General features: G+C 43.5%; 2 protein-coding genes across 3 annotated transcripts in view; both read left to right on the top strand.

The window, feature by feature from the left end:
- The window catches only part of LOC123995000 (dermatan-sulfate epimerase-like), a 28099-nt gene extending 13311 nt beyond the window's left edge, over nt 1-14788 (top strand). For both annotated transcript variants that reach the window (XM_046298192.1, XM_046298193.1), the window contains 3 exons: nt 6450-6689; nt 10162-10369; nt 11192-14788. In XM_046298192.1, coding sequence (XP_046154148.1) covers nt 6450-6689; nt 10162-10369; nt 11192-12938 — 2195 coding nt within the window. In that variant the 3' untranslated portion in view covers nt 12939-14788. The remainder of the gene's footprint in view (nt 1-6449; nt 6690-10161; nt 10370-11191) is intronic.
- Nucleotides 14789-16613: 1825 nt separating this feature from the next.
- On the top strand, nt 16614-18514 carry LOC123995657 (NADH dehydrogenase [ubiquinone] 1 alpha subcomplex assembly factor 4-like). The gene is made up of 3 exons (XM_046299307.1): nt 16614-16848; nt 17242-17333; nt 17424-18514. Exons 1-3 carry the CDS (start codon nt 16716-16718, stop codon nt 17730-17732), a joined length of 534 nt encoding a protein of 177 aa, XP_046155263.1. The 5' UTR covers nt 16614-16715; the 3' UTR covers nt 17733-18514.
- Nucleotides 18515-18912: the final 398 nt, after the last annotated feature.

Here is an 18912-nt window from a genome sequence, read left to right as displayed (position 1 = left end):
TGGGTCTTCCAAATGGACAATGACTCCAAGCACACTTCCAAAGTTGTGGCAAACTGGCTTAAGGACAACAGAGTCAAGGTATTGGAGTGCCCATCACAAAGCCCTGACCTCAATCCTATAGAACATTTCTGGGCAGAACTGAAAAGGCGTGTGCGAGCAAGGAGGCCTACAAACCTGACTCAGTTACACCAGCTCTGTCAGGAGAAATGGGTCAAAATTCACCCAACTTATTGTGGGAAGCTTGTGGAAGGTTACCCGAAACGTTTGACCCAAGTTAAACAATTTAAAGGCAATGCTACCAAATACTAATTGAGTGTATGTAAACTTCTGACCCACTGGGAATGTGATGAAAGAAATAAAAGCTGAAATAAATCATTCTCTCTGCTATTATCCTGACATTTCACATTCTTAAAATAAAGTGGCGATCCTAACTGACCTAAGACAGGGAATTTTACTAGGATTAAATGTCAGGAATTGTGAAAAATTGAGTTTAAATGTATTTGGCTAAGGTGTATGTAAACTACCGACCTCAACTGTATATAGATCCAGTAGATCGGTAGATTGGTCATTTTCCGCTCAGCCTATTCATTTTCCTCTTTGGAATAATGTGGTCTCATCTTGGCAACTTCATTCCTCCTCAGTTACATCCTTCCTGTGTCACATTCGCCTTAAATGGATGGCTACAGTCCAGTTCCAAATGACTTATTTGAGATTGGTTCCTCCAGGGGAGGCTTGCCAGGCAGTCCTCTCTGCCCCTGAGGAGAGAAGCATTCTGGGCTGGAATTTCAGTTCAGTCAGCCCTGGGTTATTCTCCATAGCTGCACTTTGACTGGTTGTTCTTTAAAAGTCATTTCCTCACCATCTTAAATAAGCATGCCCCTTTCAAAAAATGTAGAACTAAGAACCGATATAGCCCTTGGTTCACTCCAGACCTGACTGCCCTTGACCAGCACAAAAACATCATGTGGCGTACTGCACTAGCATCGAATTGTCCCCGCGATATGCAACTTTTCAGGGAAGTCAGGAACCAATACACACAGTCAGTTAGGAAAGCAAAGGCTAGCTTTTTCAAACATAAATTTGCATCCTGTAGCTCCAAAAGGTTTTGGGACACTGTAAAGTCCATGGAGAATAAGATCACCTCCTCCCAGCTGCCCACTGAACTGAGGCTAGGAAACACTGTCACTACAGATAAATCCACGATAATCGAGAATTTCAATAACCATTTCTCTATGGCTGGCCATGCTTTCCTCCTGGCTACCCCAACCCCGGCCAACAGCTCCGCACACCCCGCAGCTTCTTGCCCAAACCTCCCCAGCTTCTCCTTCATCCAAATCAACATATCAGATGTTCTGAAAGAGTTGCAAAACCTGGACCTGTACAAATCAGCTGGGCTAGACAATCTGGACCCTCGCCTTCTAAAGTTATTGTTGCAACCCCTATTAATAGTCTGTTCAACCTCTCTTTCGTATCGTCCGAGATTCCTAAAGAGTGGAAAGCTGCCGCGGTCATCCCCCTCTTCAAATGGGGTGACACTCAAGACCCAAACTGTTACAGACCTATATCTATCCTACCCTGCCTTTCTAAGGTCTTCGAAAGCCAAGTTAACAAACAGATCACTGACCATTTCGAATCCCACCGTACCTTCTCCGCTGTGTAATCCTGTTTCAGAGCCAGTCACGGGTGCACCTCAGCCACGCTCAAGGTACTAAACTAAATCATAACCGCCATTGATAAAAGACAGTACTGTGCAGCCATCTTCATTGACCTGGCCAAGGCTTTCGACTCTGTCAATCACCGTATTCACCGTAGACTCAACAGCCTTGGTTTCTCAAATTACTGCCTCGCCTGGTTCACCAACTACTTCTCAAATTGAGTTCCGTGTGTCAAATCGGACGGCCTGTTGTCTAGACCTCTGGCAGTCTCTATGGGGGTACCACAGGGTTCAATTCTTTGGCCGACTCTTTTCTCTGTATATATCAACGATGTCGCTCTTGCTGCGGGTGATTCCTTTATCCACCTCTATGCAGACGACACCATTCTGTATACATCTGGCCCTTCTTTGGACACTGTGTTAACAAACCTCCAAACAAGCTTCAATGCCATACAATACTCCTTCTTTGTCCTCCAAGTGCTCTTAAACACTAGTAAAACTAAATGCATGCTATTCACCCACCCGCCCGACTAGCATCACTACTCTGGACGGTTCTAACTTAGACTATGTGGACAACTACAAATACCTAGGTGTCTGGCTAGACTGTAAACTCTCCTTCCAGACTCACATTAAGTATCTCCAATCCAAAATTAAATCTAGAATCAGCTTCCTATTTTGCAACAAAGCCTCATTCACTCACACTGCCAAACATACCCTCGTAAAACTGACTATCCTATCGATCCTTGACATCGGCGATGTCATTTATAAAATAGCCTCCGACACTATAATCAGCAAACTGTCCCATCCGTTATGTCACCAAAACCCCATATACCACCCACCACTGTGATCTGTATACTCTCGTCAGCTGGCCCTCGCTACATATTCGTCGCAAGACCCACTGGCTCCAGGTCATCTATACGTTTTTGCTAGGTAAACCGCCTCCTTATCTCAGCTCACTGGTGACCATAACAACACCAACCCGTAGCACGTGCTCCAGCAGGTATATCTCACTGGTCATCCCCAAGCCAACACACACTTTGGCTGCCTTTCCTTACAGTTCTCTGCTGTCAATGACTGGAACGAATTTCAAATATCGCTGAAGTTGGAGACTTATATTTCCCTCACTAACTTTAAGCATCAGCTATCTGAGCAGCTTACCGATCGCTGCAGCTGTACACAGCCCATCTGTAAATAAACCATCCAACTACCTACCTCATCCCCATATTGCTTTTATTGACTTTTTTTGCTCATTTGCAAGTATTTCTACTTGCACATCATCATCTGCACATATGGCCTATTTATTGCCTTACCTCCTTATGCCATTTGCACACACTGTATATATATATTTTTCTATTGTGTTAATGACTGTACTTTTGTTTATCCCATGTGTAACCCTGGGTTGTTGTTTTTTGTCGCAGTGCTTTGCTTTATCTTGGTCAGGTCGCAGTTGTAAATGAGAACTTGTTCTCAACTGGCCTACCTGGTAAAATAAAGGTGAATTTTCTTCTTCTTAAAAAAAAAAAAATACAATGGAAACATTCCACACGATTCCATAACATTCTGGATGGACCTTTTCCCAATGTTTTCCTTAGTAGATTCAGTGTTAAAGGAAGGAATGTATGTCTAGAAAACAGCCTTGTTATTTACTGTACATTTGAAAACTGTTCCCTTTTATTGTTTTGGTTTAAATGTCCTGGTTGTATATTCTTGGATGTTTAAGTCAGAGGCAGCGAGGCCAGAGGAAGGTGAAGTTGTTCTTGTTGTTCCCAGCACTGCTGTACAGCCTAGTTTGATTACAAGGGAAATGTTTCTGGTAGAAAAAGAACAAGGGTCGACGTAAACTAAATGACAAAAGGCATGGAGATGACTGTGGGCACCGTGGTTTTTCTTTGAGGCTGGTTTGTGGTAGTGAGAATTGGAGAATTTATAGCTCCCCCCTTTGTTTTGGATCAGCTTGTTTCTTTCAAGTGGAGGAAAAACAGAGGTCCAGCAGCATAGGTTGTTACCTCTTCTCTTACCTTGGAAGAAAATGTAATTATGGTCATGGCCTGGTGTCTTTGTGCTGACTGTGTAAACGTTTAAAGCTGACTTTGCACTTCAAAGTTTTTAATTTGGCTGCAAATTGTTAAGAGTATCCCATTAGAAGGTGGCTTAACTAACATATAGTATTTGCTTTGAGTGCGACAGATTGACGGAACGTGCTAACTGTTCGCTTTCTCATTCTTGGTCCAGTTCATTTAAGGGCCTAACTCCCGCATAATTATTTGACTGTGCTCTGCACACGACCCTATTCACTTCCTGCATTCCCTTGTCACGGATTTGTCATTCACATCCTGTGCAAAAGTATGACATTGCGCGCAAATATTATTCCATTAAGATCTCAGTGAATAAAGGGAACTTTGCCTGTAAGGTACTGCCAGAAGAAATCAAAAGTAAACATTGGTCTCGTGTCACACTTCTTTCAGAACTATTGTATTGCACAGGTCTATATTACTCAGATTTATGGAATAACACAGCACCTCTTTTCCTGTGTATTCTTTTAAAGGCGAAGCCAAAAAGCCATTTTGAAGCATTTATTCACAAGGAAGGGATAGGCTCCATCTGTTGAAAATAAAGGGAGACATACCGTATCTGTCCAAAGCATAAAACGTCTTAAGACCTGTATGGGAATGTTAAGCACAGCATGTAGGTACTGTATGTATACTGTATTCGCATCATTTCATGCCTTGATTGTGAGTCAGAGGGGATATTGTATGGGCCCTGTCCAGATGACTAGATCACAGGACAGCAGCTTACAGGGGATCAGTGCATTCCTGATGCAGGTGTCTGCATGTTGGTGCTTTGCGGCTGCCTAGCTCCGCTCCTAATTGGACAGTCATATGTGGCATAGTTTACCCTGAGTTCATCTATAGTTAAGCATCAGTAGTTAAACCTAAGGCCTCAATCACCCACTTCTCTGCTACGGCCACCCAGGTGCTTGAGTTTTATTATCTGGTGCAGAATGCTGGGACTCTGGGAACCATTCAAAGTCATAGCCACAGTCACACCACATTGTGTTGCTTCCTTGAAAGCTGTTACACGTGAACACTTGATTCATTTGTGGTAAAGTGTCTATTTTACACCAAATGGGTTGAGTCAACGTAGTTCCCTTGTTATTTCAATGTAATTGACCTTATATTCAACCTCAAACAGGGTTTACAGGTTTGGTTTAAGATTGTTGACAACTTAATCAAATGTCAAGCAAAATTGAATGTCTATCGTCTTTGCCCGTTGGGTACAGTGTGGAAAATTTATATTTCTCTCTACTGGATGCAGGTTGAAGCAATTGTCTAGACTTGTTCATTCTCCCAATGCATGATTATCATGTCAATAAATGAAGCATAAACTCTTGGTAGACAACTATCAGTTACATTTTTTAATAAACATTTAACCACTTATTTACTACGCAGGTCAGTTAATAAGAACAAATTCTTATTTACAATGACGGCCTACCCCAGCCAAACCCTAACCCGGACGACGCTGGGCCAATTGTGCACCGCCCTATGGGACTCCAAGTCACGTCCAGTTGTTATACAGCCTGGAATCGAACCAGGGTCTGTAGTGACGCCTCTATCACTAAGATGCAGTGCCTTAGACCGCTGTGTCACTCGGGAGCGTAACTCATTGATCATACATAACATTTGAAGTTATTCCATTCTTAGGAAATCATTCTTTGTCCATTCCTGAAATGAACTAAGAAGAACCAGAAATGTCTGATCTAATCATAATTAGCGAAGAACCTCAAAGGAGTAGAAGTCAAGTCAAATGGCACCATCCCTTGACCTCCCACATTCCTACAGATCTCATTGTGATGGTGTTGGGGAGTTAACAGACCAAACCTTCCCCAAACAGCGGCTCTCAACGTGTGGATGACTAATGTGTACTGATGGGAGCTTCAGAGATCTAGAGCCAGTAACATCACTAACAGCATGGCTCATTAAATCCTAGAGGGGTAGAGGAGGACATTGCTAAAGCACAGTGTGACTATATGGGATGTGATTGAGCCATGGGTGGGAGAAGACATTTATAGCTTTTGACTTCGTAGGGTTAATTGGATTTTTTTAGTTCATGAATACCTATATACATGATGCCTAATATATGTCTAATAATGGAAAATGCAGAACAGTCCAAACACTGTGTGGAGCCGGGGTGTGAGCGTAGTGAGATGCCGTTTGTGTAAATGTGGTCTTTGTGTGCCAGCAGTTCATGTTTGATGGTAAATACCTGCTCTGTGTAGGCCACTGGTCTCCCAGACCAAACCAAACACTGGGGTGGACGCCGGCTCCGGAGCTGGCTGTGGGCTGTGGGTTGTGGTGTCCGGGTGGATCCAGTCCACCGGGTAGCTGCCAGGCACCCATGATGGACTGGGATTCTCAATGAACTGCGGCTGGAGTGTTTATGTGGTCACTTCTTCTCATAGAGGGAGAGAGAGAGAGAGAGACTATACATTAGTCTGGTATGGTAGTTTCATACTTTCCATGCATAACGGGAGGTTCCAGTATGATGTTCCGGGAAAGAAAATGGGAATGTGACTGACTGAGTAGCTTACTGTAACTATATTTATGATCAACCTCACTTGAGACCACACTTTACACGGAGCTTAATTGGGGTATGTCTCAAGAAAACAAACACTTTGGCTGGGTGACAGCAGTACAGTACAAATGTTTGGGAGCCACTGCTCCAGAGACATTGACGAACATGACCTTCCTTTGAAAACCAATAAGCTGACCCTGGTTTCTCCTCTGTTCGGTTCCAGGTTACCTGCAGGAGGCATACCTGTGGACCAAGCAGGTCCTGGCCATCATGGAGAAGTCTATGGTGCTGCTGCAGGACGTGACGGATGGCTCGCTGTATGAGGGCGTGGCCTACGGGACGTACACCACCCGCTCTCTTTTCCAGTACATGTTCCTGGTGCAGAGACACTTCTCCATCAGCCACTTCGACCACCCCTGGCTCCACAAACACTTTGCCTTCATGTACAGGACCATCCTGCCAGGTAATACAGCTGCTACAGATGTTGTGTGTGTGTGTGCTCTGCCATTCTATTCAATATAACTTCATTTCTCCTCTTAATGGTGTTTTTTCTCCTCTTAATGTTCCCTTTGAAGAAGTTGCTTGGTTCGATCGACTTTTTATCTTTAACAGTGCATTTAGTCTAGATGTCACGTGATAGATGCAAAGGTGATACAGATACTATATAGGCAGCAAGACAGGCTATTTTGAAATTAAAGCAGTGCAAGTTAGCAATGAGTAAATACAGTTGAAATCGGAAGTTTACATACACTTAGGTTGGAGTCATTAACTTGTTTTTCAACCACTCCACAAATTTCTTGTTAACAAACTATAGTTGTGGCAAGTCGGTTAGGACATCTACTTTGTGCATAACACAAGTCATTTTTCCAACAATTGTTTACATACGGATTATTTCACTTATAATTCACTGTATCACAATTCCAATGGGTCAGAAGTTTACATACACTAAAGCTTGGAAAATTACATAAAATGATGTCATGGCTTTAGAAGCTTCTGGTAGGCTAATTGACATCATTTGAGTCAATTGGAGGTGTACCTGTGGATGTATTTATTTCAAGGCCTACCTTCAAACTCAATGCCTCTTTGCTTGACATCATGGGAAAATCAAAAGAAATCAGCCAAATAATTGTAGACCTCCACAATTCTGGTTCCTCCTTAGGAGCAATTTCCAAATGCTTGAAGGTACCATGTTCATCTGTAGAAACAATAGTATGCAAGTATAAACACCATGGAACCACGTAGCCGTCATACCGCTCAGGAAGGAGACAAGTTCTGTCTCTAGAGATGAACATACTTTGGTGCAAAAAGTGCAAATCAATCCCAGAACAACAGTGAAGGACCTTGTGAAGATGCTGGAGGAAACAGGTACAAAAGTATCTATATCCACAGTAAAACAAGTCCTATATCGACATAACCTGAAAGGCCGCTCAGCAAGGAAGAAGCCACTGCTCCAAAACCGCTATAAAAAAGCCAGACTACTACTACGGTTTGCAACTGCACATGGGGACAAAGATCATACTTTTTGGAGAAATGTCGTCTTGTCTGATAAAACGAAATTAGAGCTGTTTGGCCATTGTGGGGGCGCTTTGCTGCAGGAGGGACTGGTGCACTTCACAAAATAGATGGTATCATGTGGAAAGAAAATGATATGGATATATTGAAGCAACATGTCAAGACATCAGTTAGGAAGTTAAAGCTTGGTCGCAAATGGGTCTTCCAAATGGACAATGACCCCAAGGATACATCCAAAGTTGTGGCAAAAATGGCTTAAGGACAACAAAGTCAAGGTATTGGAGTGGCCATCACAAAGCCCTGACCTCAATCCTATAGAATATTTGTGGGCAGAACTGAAAAAGCGTGTGCGATCAAGGAGGCCTACAAACATGACTCAGTTACACCAGCTCTGTCAGGAGGAATGGACCAAAATTCACCCAACTTATTGTGGGAAGCTTGTGGAAGGCTACCGGAAACGTTTGACGCAAGTTAAACCATTTAAAGGCAATGCTACCAAATACTAATTGAGTGTATGTAAACTTCTGACCCACTGGGAATGTGATGAAAGAAATAAAAGCGGAAATAAATAATTCTCTCTACTATTATTCTGACATTTCACATTCTTAAAATAAGACAGCGAATTGTTACTAGGATTGAATGTCAGGAATTGTGAAAACCTGTAGTTGGCTAAGGTGTATGTAAACTTCCGACATCAACTGTAAGTGTTCCTAAATGCCTTAGCAAACCTCTGTGGCACTTCTTGGCAACATTGTCCAAGTTATAAGTAGATTAGGCATGAAACCCCCCTCGGTGCATTACCCCCATGTTAGAGAGGGTGACTGCTCGTTTGTCTTAATATGGGTTATGCATGCGTTACCTTCATGGGGGGCTGTCAGAGCTATGCTGATCCAGCCCTCCCCATCTCCCCTCTTCCCTCATCTCCTTTGCTCTCCTCTTCTCTCCTCTCCTGGTTTATGGTCAGGGGGAGGGTAGCGCTGGAGGAGGGGCTCTCAGGTCTGGATATTTTATAGCCCCCTGCCAACACTCTCTGTATTGTGACTGGGGCTGGGGCTGGGCGCCACTGCTACATTCAGAGAGCAGTTCTTAATTGCAGCAGCCAGGAGAACGCTGGACTCACTATCCACAATGGCAGCTTTCTCTCTCCCAGATTATCCTGCCTAACTACCTTCTGCCTGAGCGGACTATGTGACTGCACTGCACTCACTGACCCTGTACAGTCAGGTCCATAATTATTGGCACCCTTGATAAAGATGAGTGGAAAAAGACTATAAAGTAAAGAATACAAATGCTGAGCTATATTGTATGCCAAAGAGCTATATTTTCATGTCACCTCTTGGTCAGATGACATGGAAATAGAGCTCTATGGCCGTGCACACCAGTGGTTGGATTGGAGTTTGAAAAAAGGAGGCAAAAGCAGAAAAGTACTTCATACCTACAGTTAAATATGGTGGTGGATGTTTGATGTTATGGGGCTATATTGCTTCCACTGGTACTGTGGTCCTTGTTAAGGTCAACGGCACTATGAAATTGACCAAGTAGCAGGGCATTTTTGCCAAAAACCTGGTTGCCTCTGCCGGGAGGCTGACAATACAGAGTCTTTTTTTTTTGCTGTTCTTTATCAAGGGATCCAATAATTCCGTAACCCACTGTACGTCTCTGTGTTCAAATGATGGGGTTTGTTGGTGTTCCAACAGGTTAGACTGTAAACAGGAGCCGTGTTTTACATGTATCTTGTGTTGGACTTACAAAGACAGACCGTGAACAAACCAATATCACCCGAGGGTTCCTGCACACAGAGCCCCACATCATTTGGATTGGGCATTTGTTTATCCAAGGTCTAGTTTTGCATCACAGAAGGGATGTTTTTACAAAGGGGAAACGCGCGTATTGTCGTACCGCTTGCGCACTGATTTTGTTTATTGCCGTTATTGTTTTTGGCTTACATGTGATTTATTGTGGTTAAGTATTTACTACCGGTTGCTAGGTTTTAAGATCTCTTTTGGCACCAGACTGCCATTTTTGTTGGGGAAATGGCTTCATCGATAAAGCTAGGGAGCTACGATCTCAACAGGGCCTGTAGTTTGGCTCATTTCCTTATGTTAAGGACATGACATGCATGGGTGTAAAAGCTTTTGTGACCTATTCAGTAAGAAAAGGAAAGAAATGAATCATGATTTTGTAGCATATGTATTACTATGCATTCAATCAAATAGAAAGCTATGTGGTTAGTACAGCTGAACTGGACCTTGGACAATATGTAGCTGTCACTTCATATTTGTCAGAGTTTTATGATAATAACATTCAATAATCCTCCAACAAACCCGTATGAAAGGCCACTATATTGAAGTTGCCTTCTCCTATATTTTAACTGTAAAATAATCCACATTGATATTTTGCCCTGGCCTGTTCCATCTCACCAGGGTTCCAGAGGACTGTAGCCATAGCAGATTCCAACTACAACTGGTTCTACGGGCCCGAGAGCCAGCTGGTGTTCCTGGATCGCTATGTGATGAGGAACGGCAGTGGAAACTGGCTGGCCGAGATGATCCATCAGAACCGGGTGTTGGAGGGGCCGGGACAGGCCGGGAAGGGACAGAGATGGTGCACACTGCACACAGAGTTCCTCTGGTGAGAATCTCTCTCTCTCTCTCTCTCTCTCTCTCTCTCTCTCTCTCTCTCTCTCTCTCTCTCTCTCTCTCTCATTCTGTCTCTTCTCTCTCTCTCTCTCTCTCTCTCTCTCTCTCTCTCTCTCTCTCTCTCTCTCTCTCTCGTTCTGTCTCTTTCTCTCTCGCTCTTTCTCTCTCTATTGGTTTAAGTGTACTGTCGTACACTGAGTGTACAAAACATTCGGAACACCTGCTCTTTCCATGATATAAACTGGCCAGGTGATGTCACTTGTTGAATCCACTTCAATCTGTGTAGGTGAAGGGAAGAAACATGTCAAATAAGGATGTTTAAGCCTTGAGACAATTGAGACATGGATTGTGTATGTGTGCCATTCAGAGGGTGAATGGGCAAGACAGAATATTTAAGTATTCTGTCTTTGAACAGGATATGGTGGTAGGTGTCAGGTGCACTGGTTTGGGTGTGTCAAGAACTGCAACGCTGCTGGGTTTTTCATGCTGAAAAGTTTCCTGTGTATATCAAGAATGGTCCACCACCCAAAGGACTTCCAACCAACTTGACACAACTGTGGGACGCATTGTAGTCAATATGGGCCAACAAACCTGTGGAATGCTTTTTGACGCCTTGTAGAGTCCATGCCCTGACGAATTGAGGCTGTTCTGAGGGCAAAAAGGATGTAACTCAATATTAGGAAGGTGTTCTTAATGTTTTGTACACTCAGTGTATACGCTGATTTACTCAATTATTAATGAAATATTTGCTTTTAGAGCAACTGAATTCAAATGTATGACATTCATTTCTTGTTGTTTTATTTCCATTCTGCAGGTATGATCCCGGCCTGACTCCCAGGGCTCCTGCAGACTTTGGTACATCCCAACTCCACTACTTTGAGGACTGGGGGGTCGTCACTTATGGAAGTTCTCTACCCGCAGACACCAACCACACCTTCCTCTCCTTTAAGTCGGGGAAGCTGGGTGGACGGGCCATATTTGACATCGTTCACAGGAACAAGTACAAAGACTGGATCAAAGGGTGGCGGAACTTTAACGCTGGCCACGAGCACCCTGACCAGAACAGCTTTACGTTCGCCCCTAACGGTGTTCCTTTTATCACGGAGGCTCTGTACGGGCCCAAGTACACCTTCCTCAACAACGCAGTGCTGTTCTCCCCGGCGACCTCGGGAAGCTGCTTCAAGCCATGGGACGGCCAGGTCACAGAGGCCTGCGACTCCAAGTGGCTGAAGTACAAGGTGGGGCTGCCGGCGGACGCCCAGGGCAGGGTGGAGGCTGCTCTGGAAAGGCAGGGCATGGTGTTCATCCGTGGGGAGGGCCAGTCGGCCTACAACCCTGACCTGAAGATCAGGAGCTTCCAGAGGAACCTGCTGCTCCTGCACCCCCAGCTGCTGGTCCTGGTTGATCATATCCATCTGGAGACAGACAGCCCAACCAGGGCCATGAGTGCCTTCTTCCACAACACGGACCTGCCCTTTAAGGACACCAAAATAGACGGTGTGCACGGAGCCTTTGTCAGACATGGGGAAGACCCATATCAAATGTTTTGGATGGATGACACAGGCTTCAGTGAGAAAGGGGTCTTGGGGTACTGGAACTATCCCCGTGGTTACCCCTATAACGGCTCTAACTATGTGAATGTGACAATGCCTCTGAGGTATCCCCATACCAGGGTGGCCTACATCTTCTTCGGGCCAGGGGTGGACGTGCAGAGCTTTAGTCTGCGTGGCGATGCTAACAGGGTGGACATTTACCTGGCCACCAACGAGCACACCTACACCATCTACCTGCTGACCGGGGAGGTGACCACCAAGCCTCTGTTCGCCATGGTGCTGGTGGACCAGAAGAAAATAGTATTTGAGAAAGCAGCAGGAGTGAAGAATAGCACGCCGGAGGAGGTAGAGGAGTATGTCAACGTAGTAGAGGACAACCTCCAGCACGCCAAGCCTGTTTTCCAGCAGCTGGAGAGACACATCCTGGGCCGGGTGCTCAACACGGCCAGCTTCCGCAAGACGGCCGAGCGCCTCCTCCAGTTCTCCGACAAGAAGAAGACGGAGGCCATTGAGAAAATGTTTGCTCTGACTAAGAAACAGGGCAAGGGCAAGGGGGCCAATAAAGCCTTGGGGAACCTTGGGGACAAGCTCTCAGAGAGCCTGCCGGACATCTTTGGACAGATCGAGGTAAAGGAGAAGAAGGAGAGATCGAAGACAACAAAGAGGATTATTGAAGAGAGCCCCGAGGAAGACGGCGACTCCAGGGCCTTTATGGATTATGGAGACTCCAAAAAAGCCCGGAAGGGAGGCTTCGTGAAGGGTCGCAAGTTCAAGGAGGTCCACGAGTTGGCGACGGCCAACAGTGACAGTCTGTCGAACTCGTCCTCTTATATCAGACTATTCCTCATCTTAAACATAGCCACCTTCTTCCTGCTACTGTCTGTGTTATTGACACGCTTCCAGAGAGGCAGAAGTCTGCACACCCAGAGGTGTTTCTATGGCATCCTGCTCATCGACAGCTTCATCTTACTCTGCCTCTACTCCTCCTGCTCTCACGCACAGTGTTGACATGATCACTGTGCGGCGAGGGGAATAGTCCATGTGCAGACCGATTGAACCGTTTGCCATGGGTGAATCAAATGCACCATACGCCTCAGTCTGAGCCAAGTCTACCTGATGAGTGTCCAGGAAAGAATTAATTCCAAATAGGAATTGATAGATTTAGTAACGAAATGAAGCCAGACCACCTTTGAGATCCTAAGCTTCTGTGGAGCTTTAGAATGGAGTCTGTGTGAACTTTTTAATGTAGCATTTAGAGTGGAACATGTTGCTTTATATCAAAGATTGCTAGCCACTAAAATGCAGATATATCTGCCTCTCTCTGTGGACATGATAGAAAGAATGTACATATGTTCAAACAAGATATATTTTTGTGCTATTATTTCTACTCTTTGTCATGAGATAAGAACAATATGCATAGATATTGTATTTGCTTTTGCCTGATGAATGTGGGGACTTTGCAGATTAAAAAAAGCTATAGAAATATGTTACCTCAGTCGGTGGTCCTCTCTGTGTCCATAACTGCAGTATAATACCATTGCATTTAACCAAATTGGCTTACCCGCATAACCGATCACATTGTCACCCCCACCACCCCAATTTAAGTCTTGTGATATTGTTCTTAAGCTGTCTGGGTCCATGTAATTCCATTTAGAGTAATACACTTGGGAAAGTACATTTTACTCTCCAACTGTAACAGATTTGCTTTCATGCTCTCACCTGTATGACTACTTGCAGTATGTTGGTGAAGCCCATTCACTTATATGCATAGCATAGATTCATATTATTGTCCATCACCAAACCCACCTATTATAATTACATTTACATTTACATTTAAGTCATTTAGCAGACGCTCTTATCCAGAGCGACTTACAAATTGGTGCATTCACCTTATGACATCCAGTGGGACAGTCACTTAACAATAGTGCATCTAAAACTTAGGGGGGGTGGGGTGAGAGGGATTACTTATCCTATTACACAACCTGCTCCTCCCTCTTGATGTTATGATATGGAATCGTTGGGAACCAATGTTTCTTGTTGTTACTGACTCTTAACTAATGGATCTACAGGCGGCACTACAGGGATGAGGACCTTTGACCTTTGTGTTACTTTGGTTGGGAGGAAACAACTACTATGCTAGTCATGGATATGTGAGGAAAGGGAGAACTCCAATGCTAGGAGAGGGGTCGATTTTTGGTTGGCATCGGTGGAGGAGATTTGGGGGAGAAATACTGTATGTAAATAGCCTTGTACCTGTATTGGCATATCTGTCGTCAAATGAGTGTATGATAAAGTTATCCTCCGATCAGGAGGTTGGTTGTATCAATATTTACTCACTCTTGCTCAGACATAAATGATAAGGAGAGACATGCTAACAAGTCTTCACTTCATCTGGTGTGTTTTGGACATGTGAGGGTGGGCACTGTCTCTCTTTCTGTAAATTCCCAGGCGTGTCTACTGAAAATGTGTACGTCAACATTACATTTTAGATTCTAGACACATGACTCCTCTGCCTGCAGGGGGAGGAGCTACAACACAACACACCGCTAGTTGAATTCAATTTGATTAGGTGGGTGGGGAGCTCAATCCACTATACCACTACAGCCTAAGTCTGCTGTATCTTGCTAATGAATTTACCTAAACTATGAGTCATGGAAGCCCTAGTCTCTTGTGACAGTGCAGAGATTTAGTTCTGGGTGCCGAGATTATGAAAGCCCTCGTGACAATCAGGTAGCATCTTTTGGTCAGGGCTGGCTAGCAACAATCAGAATTCATTGTTTTGTCATCTCATTAAAAAAAAAAAAATTTCACTGCCTTTTATCATTGTCATGTCATTCAATAAAGAGGTTTATGCAAAATCAAATGAGATTGAAAGGGTACCAGTATCATGTCTCAAATGTTGTGGTGATATACAGTACCTGTCAAAGGTTTGGACACTTCTCATTCAAGGGTTTTTCTTAATTTTTTACTTTGTTCTACATTGTAGAATAATAGAGAAGAAATCAAAACTATGAAATAACACATATGGAATCATGTTAGGGACCAAAAAAGTGTTAAACAAATCTAAATATATTTTAGATTCTTCAAAGTAGCCACCTTTTGCCTTGCCAAAAATAAAGAAAAACCCTTAAATGAGTAGGTGTGTCCAAACCTTTGACTGGTACTGTAGCACAATGAGTTCATCATTAATCTCAATGGCCGTGGCTGTGTTTAGGACTGATCCGACTGTCAGAAACATGACCCAGGTAGTGAGGTAGCCAGGCAATATCAAATGTACGTAGTCCCTGACCTTTGACACATTTTCATCTTTGCTCAAATGCCACTTAAGCTGTCAATTCCTATGAACGTGAGTAGTGGCACACGAGTCAATGATATACAGTGTCTTCAGAAAGAACACCACATGCCTTTTTACACATTTTGTTGTGTTACAGCCAGATTTTAAAATGGATTAAGTTGAGATTTTTTGGGGGGTCACTGGCCTACACACAATACCCCATAATGTCAAAGTGGAATTATGTTTTCAGAAATGTTTACAAATTAATTAAAAATTAAAAGCTGAAATTTCTTGAGTCAATAAGTATTCAACCCCTTTTTTATGGCAAGCCTAAGTACGTTCAGGAGCAAAAAATGTGCTTATGTCACATAATAAGTGACATGGACTCACTCTGTTTGGAAATCTATGGTAAGAACTGAAAAAGGTTGTCCTGCAATGATGAACAACAAATTTGACAGAGCTTGAAGAATTTTGAAAATAATAATATGCAAATGTTGCCCAATCCAGGTGTGGAACGCTCTTAGAGATTTACCCAGAAACACTTAACAGCTGTAATTGCTGTCAAAGGTGATTCTAACATGTATTGACTCAGGGGGTTGAATACTTATCTAATCAACATATATGACTGTTTTATTTTTCATAATTGTTTTTACAAATGTAAAAAAATATATATATTTACTTTGACATTACAGAGTATTTTGTGTAGATCGTTGACAAAAACTTAATTAAATTAAATCAATTTTAATCCCACTTTAACACAACAAAATGTGGAACAAGTCAAAAGGTGTGAATACTTTCTGAAGGCACTGTATAGGCAAAATGTCTGTCTCTCCAATACTGTAGGCTACAGTATTTTGATATTTGTCCTTGGCAGTAGATCATTGCCAGATGTGCTCTGTGGGGTTCACTTATGTAAAGGTGATTTGGCTGGCCAAGCTACTCAAGAGAGAAAAAACACAAACCAGGCTCCTATATAATCCACAACCAAGTCAGACTCACTCAAACTCAACCTATAGATACACTAAACAAATACCGATGTTATATTTACTGCATTTATGAATGTAAAACCTGCATGATAATGTTTTCCTATTAAAAAAAGGAAAAAAAGACTGAAGACCTGTAAGACTCTAGTGTTTACCTTTACCTACGATAACCAGCGTCAGATTAGACGTGTCACTCACATTCACTCAAATAACAAACTGTACACTACACCAGAGGCATCATATAGGTTTCCCATCCTTTCTGCCTACCTGTACTGTGCTCGTACTGTATAGGCTCCAGGGCTCTGCTGCCACCTGTCGGTAATTGTGTGCCTTCGCATCATTATGGACGCGGAACAAGATGCTCGATGTCCTCTGCGCCAGACGGGGTCGCTGTATAATTTCCAGCTACCATGATAGAACCGTCTCGCTCCCCGTCGAAAATGTTGGAACCCGTTCTCCCGAGAGAGGGCTTAGACGTTTCGAGCATGGAATGCGCATTGAGAGTTCCTGGAGGTGATTGTGTCAAAAATGGGGGCACGCGTTGCACGGTTGTTTAGGGATTTTAATTTAGAAAACCGTGTACATCGTGAGATTGGGAAGGCAAAACCCGAAGTGGCACCCCGACATCTGACCCATATTGATCCTGTTCAGAGTACAGAGGGTGAGTACATAGCGATTTTTGTTATTGCGTTGAAGAACTTGCGTAAGTCGGGAGGGTCAACTCAGCCTGTAGCTACGCCAGCCAGGCTGTTAGCAAGTATACCATAGCTTGCTGCCCTGGCTAGGTTTCTTAACGTTACAGGTTTGTAGCTATTTGAAACCAAGGTTTTAGTGTTGAGTACGTATTTGTGGTTTTCCAATTCTGTAACAAGTACAAGCTAAGATACCTAACTAGTTAGCAGCAAAGATGGCAAATGACCCATTCAACACTAGGGTTCACCCTTTACCTCTAACGTTATGATCTGCTGCCAGTACATACCAGTCTGTATCACAGTCACACGTCTTTAATGTTGTTCTTTGTCCCCTGAGGCCTAAACGATTTTGTTTCCTTCAGTTACTGAGATCAATGATGCCATCCACAAGAGAAACGACCCCCTCCTGGGGTTGCTGAAGTCGGTGTATGTGGAATCAAAGGATCCTACCGAGGTGAGAGCCTAAAATAAGGACTATTCAATTGACATTTCAAATTAGGACTATTTGCTTGATTGGCACCCAACTCTGTTTCAATACCAACAGGCTCCAAAGGAGGTGACCGAGGAGAACGTGGAGGAGCGCAGGCCACTGAAGTTCAACCTACCGGGGGACCCCTATGGGATCGTGGAGCTCACTGATGTCCCCAAAGGCAAACTGTCTATTGCTGAGGCCCTAAAAGCTCTTAACAATCACAAGAATGCTCCCCAAACATGGACATTGGACAAGGTTGCCCAGGAGTACTCTCTTGACTTGAAAGACACTAAAGCACTTCTAGAGAATTTCATCCCCTTCGAGGTTAAGATCATACCTCCCAAGACAAAGGACGATTCAATGCAGATCAAAGATACCTAGGACAGATATGCAGTATATACCTGGCCTTTCGAGACATCTATCAGCCGAGTGAATGATTTATTTACGTAAATGTACTATCGGGTTGTCTGCCTTGCTTCAAGGTTCAGGGTAGGAATAGAGTAAGTGTGGGATTATTTTGTTTTTCTGTTACGAAACGAGGGAGACGCATGGTTTTTAAACCCAGTACACTCGTGTTCAGAGCCAGACATGTTACCACCACTCCCAAGAAAGCGAACTTCATTGTGGGAATGGTGATCAGTGTTGTTAAACGGCAAGGTCGTAAAACACTACTCCGTATGATTTGTGTCCTTCTTTAATAAATCTCGATACGCATTTTAATAATGACAAAATCAACCAAATTCTATTATTGTAATGACTGATGCGATATTGGCCTGCAAATCCATTCATACTACTTCGCTAATTACTTTCCTAACAAGGCTTTCATCCCTGTATCACAACTGACAGTAAATTGACTGTCACTTGCTAATTTGGCATCTTCATCATACAAATCGCAATGTACTCTCTTCAATTTTTCATTCATATGAGCCAATGTTATGTATTTCTGTAATTCCTATTAAGAGTGGGAAAACATTTTGATGTCGGATTTTGTTTGTCTTCCGTGGGTATCCAAGCAAGCACTTGAGTACTGTATCATGATTATATACACTACATGACCAAAAGTATGTGGACTCCTGCTCGTCGAACATCTCGTTTCAAAATCATTGGCATTAATATGGAGTTGGTTCCCTCTTTGCTGCAAAAACAGCCTTCACTCTTCTGGGAAGGCTTTCCACTAGATGTTGGAACATTGCTGCGGGGACTTGCTTCCATTCAGCCACAAGCATTAGTGAGGTCGGGCACTGATGTTGGGCAATTGGGTTTGGCTCGCAGTTCGCATTCCAATTCATCCCGAAAGTGTTCGACGGGATTGAGGTCAGAGCTCTGTGCAGGCCAGTCAAGTTCTTCCATACCTATCTCAACAAACCATTTCTGTATGGACCTCGCTTTGTGCACGGGGGCATTGTCATGCTGAAACAGGAAAGGGCCTTCCCCAAACTATTGCCACAAAGTTGGAAGCACAGAATAATCTAGAATGTCATTGTATGCTATAGCGTTAAGATTCCCTTCTGGAACTAAGGGGCCTAGCCCGAAACATGAAAAACAGCCCCAGACCATTATT

The sequence above is a fragment of the Oncorhynchus gorbuscha genome, linkage group LG14 (genome assembly GCF_021184085.1).
Source record: "Oncorhynchus gorbuscha isolate QuinsamMale2020 ecotype Even-year linkage group LG14, OgorEven_v1.0, whole genome shotgun sequence".
NCBI classification, from domain to species: domain Eukaryota; kingdom Metazoa; phylum Chordata; class Actinopteri; order Salmoniformes; family Salmonidae; genus Oncorhynchus; species Oncorhynchus gorbuscha.
The sequence above is the reverse complement of the archived record's forward strand: the minus strand, read 5'-3'. Positions and strand labels throughout refer to the sequence as shown.